The sequence below is a fragment of the Gymnodraco acuticeps genome, unplaced genomic scaffold (assembly GCF_902827175.1).
Source record: "Gymnodraco acuticeps unplaced genomic scaffold, fGymAcu1.1, whole genome shotgun sequence".
Taxonomy (NCBI): Eukaryota; Metazoa; Chordata; class Actinopteri; order Perciformes; family Bathydraconidae; genus Gymnodraco; species Gymnodraco acuticeps.
The window spans coordinates 1,414,244-1,426,700 of NW_022992344.1; the positions used below are offsets into that span (position 1 = coordinate 1,414,244).

Genomic DNA, 12,457 nt, shown 5'->3' on the forward strand with positions numbered 1-12,457 from the left:
TTTTTTAAATATTTTTTATTGGAGTTGATCTTAAGGTTAACTTTGACACTACCTTTTTGTTAATACATTCTCGAACAAGACAATACAGATAGGAACTAGTGCTTTTGTTTGAGAACAGTACAAACTATACTTGCTGTGTAAAATAAACACTTTTCAATCGTATTTGATGAGCTGTCAGTGCATGTGTGTGAGACAAACTGAGCCTAGGAGTTGAGCTGGCAGAGCAGCGCTACGCCTCGTCGGATCCAGTGTTCAGCCGCCACGTTGGTGTTGAGCGTCATGGCGATGACGTAGTTGGTGGAGTGTCCGGTGGTGGACAGGGTGCCGCGCCGCTCGCTGGTCTTGTAGACGGGCAACACGTAGCACATCCTCTGGGGGATGTCCTGACGTTTGAGGGGCTTCAGCCACATCTGACGGAGAGAGACGATCGGGGAGACAGACGGGGGTCAAATTAGGTGACTTTAAAATGTAAGATGTGGCTGACACATCTACTTCCATTCACAAGTTGAGCACTAAGTCACTGTCCTAGGGTCTGGATTACATTAAACACTTTTGACTGGGGGTTTAATTAAACTGGCAAATGAAATTCTCTATGCCTCTGCTGACGAACAACACATTTAACAATCTGGATTATAGACAGACTTATAATGATATAGTGAAGTACATTTACTAAAGTATTGTAATTAAGTTTAATTATTGTAAATTTACTCTGACTACTACTTTTTAGAAGCCAATATTGTCATTTTTGTCCTTCACTACATGTATCTGACAGCTTGAGTTACTTTACAGATTGAGCCAATACAAAATATAAATCAAATATTGAATAAATATTGATAGTGTAATTATGAGATAAAATATTTAGCAGCAGTACAAAGTAATTAAAGGGACCCTATTATTTTTCTTTGGGGTTTTCCCTTTGCTGTAGTGTGTTATATACAGTGGAGGAAATAAGTATTTGATCCCTTGCAGATTTTGTAAGTTTGCCCACTTACAAAGAAATGAACAATCTATACTTTTAATGGTAGGTTTATTTTAACAGTGAAAGTAAGAATATAAATGTTTTTACATTATATAAAAGATACAAATTGATTTGCATTTAACCGTGGGAAATAAGTATTTGATCCCCTTGCAACAAACAAGGATTCAGGCTCCCACAAACCGGTTACATAAGTCCTCTTCCTTTAAGAAAGTACTCCTAATATCAACTTGTAACCTGTATAAAAGACACCTGTCCACAGAATCAATCAATCAGATTCAAACCTCTCCACCATGGGCAAGACCAAAGAGCTGTCTAAGGACCTCAGAGAGAAAAGAGGCACAAGGCTGGAAATGACTACAAGACCATCAGAAAGCAGCTTGGTGAGAACGAGACAACTGTTGGTGGTGCGATTATTCGGAAATAGAAGAAACACAACGTGACCATCAATCGCCCTCGGTCTGGGGCTCCACACAACATCTCCCCCTGCGGGGTATTGGTGATCATGAGAAAGGTGAGGGATCAGCCAAGAACTACATGGGAGGAATTTGTTAATGATCTGAAGGCAGACGGGACCACAGTCACCAAGAAAACTATTGGTAACACCACCATAATGGATCAAATCCGGCAGCGCCACAAGGCCCCCTGCTCAAGAAGAACATGAACGAACCGTCTGAAATTTGACAATGAACATCTGAAGGATTCAGAGAAGGCTTGGGAGAAGGTGATGTGGTCAGATGAGACCATAATCCTGATCTTTGGCATCAACTCGACACGCCGTGTTTGGAGGAAGAGAGATGCTGACTGTAACCCCCAGAACACCGTCAAGCATGGAGGTGGAAACATTATGCTTTGGGGGTGTTTCTCAGGGGGGACAGGACCACTTCCCTGCATCGAGGAGAGGATGTACGGGGCCATGTACCTTACAATCTTGGCCAATGACAAGAACAAGGACACTGAAAATGGATCATGGATGGGTCTTCCAGCAGGAAAATAAACCTGAACATACGGCCAAAGCAACAAAGGAGTGACTAAAGAAGAAGCACATTCAGGTGATGGAGGGGCCTAGCCGGTCTCCGGACCTTAATCCCATAGACAATCTGTGGAGGGAGCTGAAGCTTAAAGAGGGCAAGCATCAGCCTCAAAACCTTCAGGATTTGTGGACCAAAATCCTTCCTGAGATGTGCACAAACCTGGTGACCAACTACAAGAAGCGTCTGACCTGTCTGTCCAACAAGGGTTTCTCCACCAGGTACTGAGACATGTTTTGCAAGGGGATCAAATACTTATTTCCCACAGTTAAATGCAAATCTATATTTATCTTTTATATAATGCCAATTTCTGGATTTTCTTTTTGACATTCTTTCTCTCATTATTAAAATTAAACTACCATTACAATTATAGATTGTTAATTTATTTGTAAGTGGGCAAACTCACAAAATCTGCAACGGATCAAATACTTATTTCCTCCACTGTAGGTTATTGTGCATGTAAATGGTCTGCAAAGGCTAAAATCCCGGAGTTCATCTACCGCAAAGTCCATAATAGGGCCCCTTTAAATGTAGCTCCACCTTTACCAGCTGTGATGAGCTGGTTAAGGTATCAATAATAACAATGCCGTTATTTGATATATATGTTTCTGAAATGGGCTAATACGCAAAACAAGTACTTTAATTTTTGCCAATACTTAGATATTTCTTCAATAACTTTTTTTTTACTTTTACAAAATTGAAGTACTTTTTTCCCACTAGGGCATGAAACACATAGGAACTTATATGTATCTATATCTGTTATCCACACATTATCTTACAAATTGAAACTTTGGGGAAGTAAACTTATAAAACAATAGTATTAACAAGGAAGAGTTCCCCTTGGGCTATTAAGAAGTCTTGGTTATGCAAAAAGGATAAACTGGGCCACTCATAAAAACATCTTTAAAAACAAAACAAAACCCGAAACAGTTTGTTGAGTTGCAGCCAGAAAAGTCCTCATCTGGTTCCATAACGGGTGCCTCTGTGCAGATTAGCATTTCAAAGCCAGCCTCTGTTGTGCTCTTCCACCCCACATCATAATAAACACATTTTTAATTAAGTTCCGCTCTTGTAAAAAAACTGATTCTGTTAATAACTTGCCCCGAAATGTCTGAATATTCAAAAAGTTGGTCTTGTGCATTATTCATAATCCCAGAATGCTTTGTGAAGAACAGAGGGGGAATGAAAAAAGAGAGGGGAACTTGATCAGCTCTCTGCCACTGGCACTCTGTTCCATCATCCTGTCACTCTGCTTTCATATTCAATACCAAGCTCTGGTAATGAATACAAGGATGAGAGCGCGAGGCTTCCTGCGGGCACAATGTAAAAAAAACAGAAGTATGGCGTCCAGAGAACAAGGAGCTGCTACCGTCCTCCTGGGTAGAGAAACAGCTACAGGATGGAGCTTGTTGTTCACTTTCTCCTCCGAGACTCACAATATTAGTCTCAGATTGTTTTAACAGCCTGAAAATGATGCCCCATTTTCATAATTTGACACGTGAACAGAAAAAAACCGTTTTCGCCCCGAGATATCCACAGGGGCAGATTCAATACACCTCCTCCCCTCAAACCTTATGTAAGAATGTTATGCAACAAGGATTATTTCTTTTCTTTTGACTGCTTGTCGTACTTTTTCTCATCGAACACTGCCATGTCCTACCTTAAGGCTTCATAGTTGCAGCTGCAGTTTGAACCACAGTTGTATTATTCAGCGTTTTATTGCTTACTTTGTTCGTCATTTGTCCTTTTCATTGCAAAAAAAAGAAAAGGCTCAACAGTTGCTGATTATTATTATTAGTAATATTAAAAAGGTAAACCCACACTCAAATAGAAAAACAACTAAAAACTAGATTCATATAGATTCATTAACTGTGCAAATGTGCTACAATGGCCCAAAACAATAACATTAGGAGAAAAGCAATGCACTTTAAAAAACTATGCAAATATAAAAACACAAATGTTCACCAATTTATAATCCTGGGCCAAGAGTTCCTGTCCCGTCTGTGCGTCACTTTTTAGTGTCCACGGATCCGTTGTGTTTTGAGCTTCTTACAGCTTTTCGTTTGTGCAGTGTTTTTGAAGATGGCTCTTCAATGGCATGTGTTTTGGAAATGTATGTTTACTATCAAGCCAACATGGATGAGAAGTGATAAGTTCTAAAGCTCCAGAGCAGCTACAGTACTTAATGTACATGAGTGGTTATTGTTTGATCATTTATATTTCAAATGTTTTCAAAGTAAGCATGTGTCTGTTTTTATTCTGGTTCATTATTCAGGTTACTTCAGGCATCTAAATAACTCTGGTGTTGTTCCAACTGATGCTTATACAATTGCTTAGCAATGTTGCGTAACTCACAGTTATAGTTCTTGTAAAGCTCAAATAAATGACGGTTGACAACAAGTGGTTAAACGAGACTACCAAACGCTGTTGAAGTGAAGTCATGTGACTGTGATGAGGTTCGTTTAACATCAGCTTTTTACTTCTACCAATTGTATTTAACCTTAAAAAATATAAACGTGGTGTTAATTGGTGGAGATTAAAATGCTAAACATAACATGTAAATACCATATATTTTGGTCTGCCACAGATCATATTTTCTTCTCTTCAGTATTTTCAGAAATCCAATGGAAAAATGTAAATGTTGTCGAGGGAGCCCTTGTGCTAATATTGATGAGATGATTACAGGCTACAGAGTTGTTATGGCAAAACAACAAGAAAAAAAGGACGTTGTCAAACATGCACACAAAGTCAGGTTAAATAAATGAAGTAGTAATAGTATGTGTGAAGATTCTAAAACTCTGCTCTATATCTCTGTGCTTCTCACTCACCACAGGCATGGGGTCGTGCAGCACTTTGGGGTAGGACTCAGCGAGGAGTCGGGCCTTCCTGTCCCAGCGGGCACCATCCAGAAACAGACCTCTGATGTACACACCTGAGGGTCACACACACACAAACAGGTCATTCAGAGGAACAAGGAAGGTTAGTGTTACTGAGATATTAATATAATCGTCTACCTCCTAGTAACTTTCCACGACCTCTAGTCATGGAGGAACCGTGTGACATGTTGACAAGCAACTGTAAAGCTTTATAATAAGGAAAAAAGCATGTGAGCTCTGCCATTAGTATGGTGGGGAAATACATGTGAGATTAAGAGATAACCAACTGCCAAACGCACTGTTAGATTTGTAGCCTGGCAGTAAAGGATGTGTATGTGTGACTGGGCCCCAGGTGGGGACTGACTAGAGCTGGAGGCACAGCCAGGAGCTCATGTAAAAAGACATGAATTACACTAATGCATTCCTTCTGATTATTTTTGGCTTTCATGTATTGTTTTTAGTTGGTCGCATATGTACAAGTGTTAGGCTCTAGGGTGTATCTGGCTGACAGAGGATGTGTCCAGTAAAACTTTTTCTGTAGTGATTCAAACTCAATCCAATTGTTTAATATAGTTGTATATAACATCAAATAAGTTGGGTATAAATACTTTTAAATTGAGAACGCTTATTTTATTTTTTATGATTTTCATCATAGAGGCTAATTAAAAAAGTTCCCCCAGATATTCACACAGTGATCAATTTGGTTCATATTTTCTCCTCTCATTAAATGTGTCTTTTCAAGTGTTTTATGTCATACTTCTGTTTACACACCTCCTGTTGTTGTTGCTACTACACAACAGCATTGTATGTTGTCTGTGTGATCTTTGTCAATTTTAAGATGGGAAGTCTATTTGTTTATTTTATACACTGGTTTAAGGAATCATTTGAGGGTTTTCTTGTCAATAATTCGAATTTTGCTCAGTTTAATTGTCAGATGTGTTGTATAATTTTAAAACAATTGTATAACTTACTTTTCAGAATTTTGAATATTCAGGATTTTAAAACTATACTATTTTTATGCGATTCATATTGTTATGATTTTACCCATATTATTTAGCATATAAATGATATTGGTTTTGTTTTATATTATTAATTATTTAGTACCTATGGTATTTCATACTGTTAAGTATTCTTTTTTTTATTGTAAAGAAGCTGTATCTAATTATTTACACTCAGTTTTCATCTGTTTGTTGTGGTTTTTTCTTCCCAGCCAAAACATGTTATGTTCCGCTTTTCCTTCCCTTGTGCCTTTTTTAATATAATAATAATAATAATAATAATAATGCATTACATTTTTATTAGAGCACTTTTCCAGGTGCTCAAAGCGCTGGATTTTATGTTCTATCATTCCCTCATCAGGTGCTCTCTATATTTCTGGTTTGTTCTCTCCACCTTCAATAAACTAAGAGATGGTTTGTAGAAGAGAGACATGTAACCCGATCAAAAGCTCCTAATATCCTGCTTTGCTTTTAAACTATGTTCTATCCACCAATGTTCTTAACTCCCCCGCTTATTATCCTACCATCCTCTGGGGGCCGTTTGTATTGGTGGTCTTCCAGGACTTCAAAGTCAAAGCCGAGTAAGTCGATAGGGACGGTGTGTTTCCTGGCATAGTTCTGCTGGCTGCCTGTGAGGAAGGCCTGGGTGAAAAAGAACCCTGATACCCAGAAAACAGCTGGGGTGCCGTGCTCATACCAGTCCTGAAAACACAGCAGAGAAGAAAGAGGAGAGGGGGAAATTAAATAGAAGGATATGTATAACCAAAATCAACCAGAGTACAGAGGACCTATCGGCTTTCAGATGATTTCAGATGGTTGAATTTTGCAATTTTTGAGTTTAAGGTTCAGGTTAAACCATAAAAGACTATCGTATCCATTGAGAGTCAGTGCACATTGGGGCATGCTAACAAACAGGTATAATGTTTATCAGGTTTGCCAGTTTAGTTTAGCGTGTTAGAATGCTTACATTTGATAATGAGCTCTAAACAAGAGATGGAAATGTGTTTAGTTCAACAGGTTCTTAGTCAGAAAGTATTGGAGAGTGTATCACTATCTCTTTTCTGTCTAGATCCCCGTTTCTAAGTTTGGGGTTGGTTATGTAACATTTATTATGAAGTTCACGAAAGCAACAATGAACCTGTGTAATATTTATACTTTTAGGCTGTTTCCTGAACACACTTGGAGGAAACTGATGTTTTTGTCCTTCTCAACTCTCTTCAAAACAGCAAACAGACATATTCCAAAAAAAAGTAAAGGTATTCTGTTCGTAAAGCATGCTGCCTTAGATAAGAAACCCGTGACTTGAAATTTCACCCTGTGGGAAGTCATGGGTGGACTTCTCTGTTCACACACACTCACACAGACACACACACAAAACATCTTCCACTCCATTGAGCAAGTATCAGGAGTGAAACAGTTGTTCTCCTGTGAAGACAGAAAGGGAAGCATGAGAACTGACTGATGAAGAAGAAGTTCACTTTGCAGACTCACATGGTTATGTCATGTGTCTGCAAGTGTTTCTAGTACCAACCGTGCCCGTGAGCGAAAAGGATTACTGAATCCCCCTCGCTCCTGTGTATACACAAGTAATGGAATGGTCTTGTGTAACTCATGTGTGACACAGCTTAAGGCTTAAAAAGGAAGGGCTTCAGTTCACTATAGAGGGGCCAGTATGCAACTTTTCATGTGATACTAGCCCTGAGAGGCCAATTATTGTTTCAGAGACCTGTGCTGTGTCTCAATTTGCATACTTCTGTACTCACGGTTGCTATTTTGATAGCATAAGTGCATACAAATGCTGTGTATGAGCTCAGCAGCTGTGTGCAATTTGAGAAAATGCTAACCATTTGAAATTCACACAATGTGCAAACTTTCACAGTATATGACATGGCTTAGAAAAATCTTCATAATGAGATACAGCATTGTACAGTAAATTCAATAAAAACATTTTAGAGGCGTGTGGTAGCCCAAATACTAACCAAGTCATTTTAAGTTAGGTATCCTTGCATCGGTATAGTAGCTATTAATAATATATATTTTATTTATAAGCGCACTTTTCATTTGTGTAAACAAAACTCAAAGTGCTACAAAATTAAAAAGGGTGAAACAAAATGCCGGCATGGCATAATGTGGGGGATTTAAAAATCTAGTTAAAGGCTATTCTAAAAAGATGCGTTTTTAGGCCTTTTTTGAACGCCTCCACAGTCTGTGGTGTCCTCAGCTGGTTTGGGAGGGCATTCCACAGTCTCGGAGCAGCGGAGCAGAAGGCTCGGTCTCCCATGGTCTTCAGCTTTGTCCTTGGTGGGATGAGGAGGTTTGCCTTTACTGAACGTAGGTTCCTCGTGGAGGTTTGTGGGGTGAGCAATTCCTTGATGTAGGAGGGAGCATTTCCATAAATGCACTGATAAGTGAAGAGGGTGATTTTGTAGTCAATCCTGAGTGAGACCGGGAGCCAGTGCAGTGATTTGAGGATGGGTGTGATGTGTTCGTACTTCCGCACTCTCATCAGGATCCTAGCAGCTGTGTTTTGGATGTATTGCAGCTTCTGGATGTTCTTGCTAGGAATCCCAATGAGAAGTGCGTTACATTAGTCCAGCCTGGAGGAGACAAAGGCGTGGACAAGTTTTTCAGCATCTGGCAGACTGAGTGTGGGGCGGAGTTTCGCAATATTTCTCAGGTGGTAGAAAGAGGTCTTGCATATTTGCTTGATGTGGGCCTCAAAGGTCAGGTGAGGATCCATTTTAACTCCCAGATTGGTAACCGTTGGTGAGAGTGGAATGTTCTGACCGGAGAAGGTGATGCTGGTGATGGCGGATGAATGGACCTGATGTGGAGTGCTAATAAGAATGGCTTCAGTCTTGGAGCTGTTTAGCTGGAGGAAGTTGTGCTTCATCCACACCTTTATCTCCTCCAGGCATGTGGTTATTGTGGATGATGGCAGAGGTATAGAGGGGGTTGGGTTTGCTCTGATATAGAGCTGTGTGTCATCAGCATAGCAATGGAAAGATATTCCATGCCAGCTGATGACACGACCAAGGGGGGATATGTATATGGTGAAAAGGGTGGGGCCGAGGACTGATCCTTGGGGGACACCGCAAGTCACAGAGTGAGTTCTTGATTTAGCCGCTCCCAAGGTGACACGCTCAGTCCTCCCGGTGAGATAGGAGGTGAAACAGTTTAAGGCAGAGTCAGAGAGTCCAATTGTAGTGTGAAGACGGTGGAGTAGGATGTCATGGTCGACAGTATCAAATGCTGCAGTTAGATCCAGGAGGATGAGGAGAGATGGAGATCCGGTGTCAGCTGTCATCAGCAGGTCATTGGTCACCCTGACTAAGGCAGTTTCTGTACTGTGGCTCTGGCGGAAACCAGACTGGAATTTTTCAAAGAGTTTATTCAGAGTTAGATGTTCCTGGATCTGAATGGCAACTACTTTTTCCAGTACCTTGGATAGGAATGGCAGGTTGGAGATGGGTCTGTGTTACAGCCGCTGCTACCTTGTGCCCTTAACTCTGTTTGTGTGTGTATGCAAATGAGCTGGGCAGTTCCTATGCTGTCAGTGGCCGTCTCGACCTCGCAACATCCGCGGGGATTGGACAGACGTCACCCAAGCCCTGCCCGCTTCTGCCACGTCATCCGGGGGAGGAGTATAAAGGCTGGGCACGGATACCATTCGGGAGGCTCTGTATTGTGTGACAGACGCCTCAACCCTCGCATTGTGACATTGCCTTCGTTCTGTGACTTCTGAGACTGTTTAACCGTGTGCATTTTGTGTTAGCTACACTGATTAGCAGTGTATTCAGTAGGGTTTCTGGGCGAGCACACTGATTAGCAGCGTGTCGTCGGGTTCTGTGTTAGTATAGGGTTTGTGTGTTAGATCCAGATTGATTAGCACCTGTAGACCAGCATTCCTGTGTGTGTATACTGCTTAGATCCAGGTTGATTAGCACCTGTAGACCAGCATTCCTGTGTGTGTATACTGCTTAGATCCAGGTTGATTAGCACCTGTAGACCAGCATTCCTGTGGGTATATTGCGTAGATCCAGGTGATTAGCACCTGTAGACCCGCACCAGCTGTGTTTTCCCACAGTCCCGTTTTGTTATTGTTTTGTTTCCACTTTAGAAGTGAGGTATTTCCTTTCCTTTTGTATAGTACTGGGCAACTCTCTTTTGGAGACCCTGTTGTGAGATAGTGACAGATTGACCCGTTGTTGGGCCAAGCTGTTTGTGTACATCATTTACTCAGTTGCCGTTACAAATAAAACCACCGGTAACATATACCAAATCCAATCTGGTCGTGTCGTTTCCCTTTTGTACCCCTAGCCAAGAGGGACTTCAGGGTCTAAAGTGGGTTTTTTGAGGAGTGGTTTGATGACAGCAGCTTTTAATGGTGGTGGAACATGACCAGACTGGATGGACTGGTTTATCACTGAAGTGATCAGCGGACTTATGGCACCAATGTTCGATTTAACCAAAGCTGTGGGAAAGGGGTCCAGGGCACAGGTGGAGGGTTTCATCTTTTTGATGATGGCCTCAACTTCATGCTGCGAGATGTTAGTGAAGCAGCAAAGAGGCTGGGTCGGTCCAGGCTGGGGGTTGACGATCAGGACTAGCAGAGCAGCGGAGTTTGAGAGGAGAGAGCGGATGGTCTCTACTTTTTTCCTGAAAAATGTGATGAAATTATCACACTGCTCCTCTGTGGTGTCTTTGTGTAGCGGAGTCTGAGGTTTGAGGAGATGGTTTATGGTGGAAAAAAGTAGCTTGGAGTTGCCAGGGCTATTGTTGATGATGGCGGAGTAGAATTTTGACCGTGTGTCTCTGAGGGACTTTGCGTAGGCATTTTGGTGGTCCCGGTATGCCTGTCTGTGAACAGAGAGGCCTGAAGCCTTGAAGCGCTGCTCAAGGACACGCCCCGCTGTCTTCATTTTCCTCAGCTCGCAGGTGTACCAGGGGGCTGAGCGTGAGAAAGTGACTGTTCTGGTTTTGACAGGGGCGTGGAGATCCAGGAGACTGCTCAGAGATTTATTGTAAAAATCCACAGATTAATTTACTGATGTAGGAGTTATTGTGGAGAGATGCTGGAGATCCGAGGTCATGGTGTCCGGGTTGATGTTTTTCAGATTTCTGAAACGGATTTGACGCTTGGGTTTGGTGTGGGGTAGCAGCAGTGGCAGCTCCATTGAGATGGCCTTGTGATCCGACACACCTAGATCGTAAACTGATAGTTTACTAATGGGGCCAGAGTTTGTGATTACAAGGTCCAGTGTGTGTCCCCTAGTGTGTGTGGGGACATCAACATGTTGTGTTAGGTTGAGGCAGTCCAGAAGGTGTAGTAACCAATGTGAGACATTAGCCCTAGCCACCAGCCAAAATATGACTTTGCTCAGACAAAAATAAATGTTGGCTCTAGAAAAGTTAAGCTGTAGAAGCATGACCTTTATTAATACTGAAAAGTGTGTGTTTATTAAAATAAGTAAAGAGCAAAGAAGGACTTTTCTCCGAGGATAACAACCAACCTTGTTTTGAAAAAAAAAATGATTTAGTGAAGTTTTATCTACAACTTATTTTCAATATGGTTTACTATGAAATAGTTTAGACCTAAAAGGGGGGGTGCTAGTGGAGTGTTTTTTTCTTAAATATAGTATGTCATTTCTTGTGATATGTCCGACACACTATATTATGTCGTTTTTTTTCATTTTTCAACATACTATACTATATAGTTTTTTTCCTTCTATTCTACATACTACAGTATACTATGTCGTTTTTTTCATATGTTTTACATACTATGTCGTTTTTTCTGATATTTCTATGACATAATGTACTTTGATGCTCTTAATAGCATGTTTTAACATAATATACAATGTTGTTTTTTCTGATATGTCGTACCTGTAAAAAATGAAGCCGCTCCAGGAAGTCATTAATGTAGCTTCCCAGGGGTTTGAGGCTGGGGTACGACTTTTTCATCCACATGCCCGGGATACGACCTGTCAAAATGCTGCTGACCACCTCCTCCAGCTCTGAAGACATCACCACCAGCCCCTGCACGTCAATAAACACACATTTACTGCAGGAACAAACACACGATTAACTTTGTTGTGAAAATTCAACATCAATCTGCTAATGACACATGAATAACTAATGAAGGTACAAAACATTGTCATGGGTGGTTTATTAATCTATTGTCTAAAGAAAGGTTTCAGGTGAAAATGACAGAGATCAAGACTAAAACAAGATACTGTATCAGAAGATATATCTATATACACACATAGTATCAATGGTGGAACAAACAGGAATAGGCGAGCACATTTTATTTTGTCTTCACAAACAGGAGAACTGAAACCTATGTCCCATATGGAAACAGGAAACAGTTTCACAGATAGGAGAAAACTAAAACGCAATTAGAAGTATTCATTCTGAAAATGTCCTGCAAGGCCATGGTGGAAGTTTGCTGCATGATCACAATATTAAAAAAGAGCTGAGTTGTGTGAAATGAGAGTAAGTTTAATTAAATTGCTCTAACAAACTTGTGTAGTGATTGGAAATGTGGAGTTGTTCTACTGCTGCTCTAACACTGAATGG

At 40.9% G+C, this 12,457-nt stretch overlaps 1 protein-coding gene across 1 annotated transcript in view; it reads right to left on the reverse strand.

Moving 5' to 3' along the window:
* dnah7 (dynein, axonemal, heavy chain 7) overlaps positions 1-12,457 on the reverse strand; it is a 153,894-nt gene continuing 141,437 nt past the window's right edge. The window contains exons 63-66 of the mRNA XM_034208741.1: positions 11,765-11,917; positions 6,406-6,583; positions 4,836-4,939; positions 1-410 (exon numbers count right to left, since the gene is read on the reverse strand). Coding sequence (XP_034064632.1) covers positions 204-410; positions 4,836-4,939; positions 6,406-6,583; positions 11,765-11,917 — 642 coding nt within the window. The 3' untranslated portion in view covers positions 1-203. The remainder of the gene's footprint in view (positions 411-4,835; positions 4,940-6,405; positions 6,584-11,764; positions 11,918-12,457) is intronic.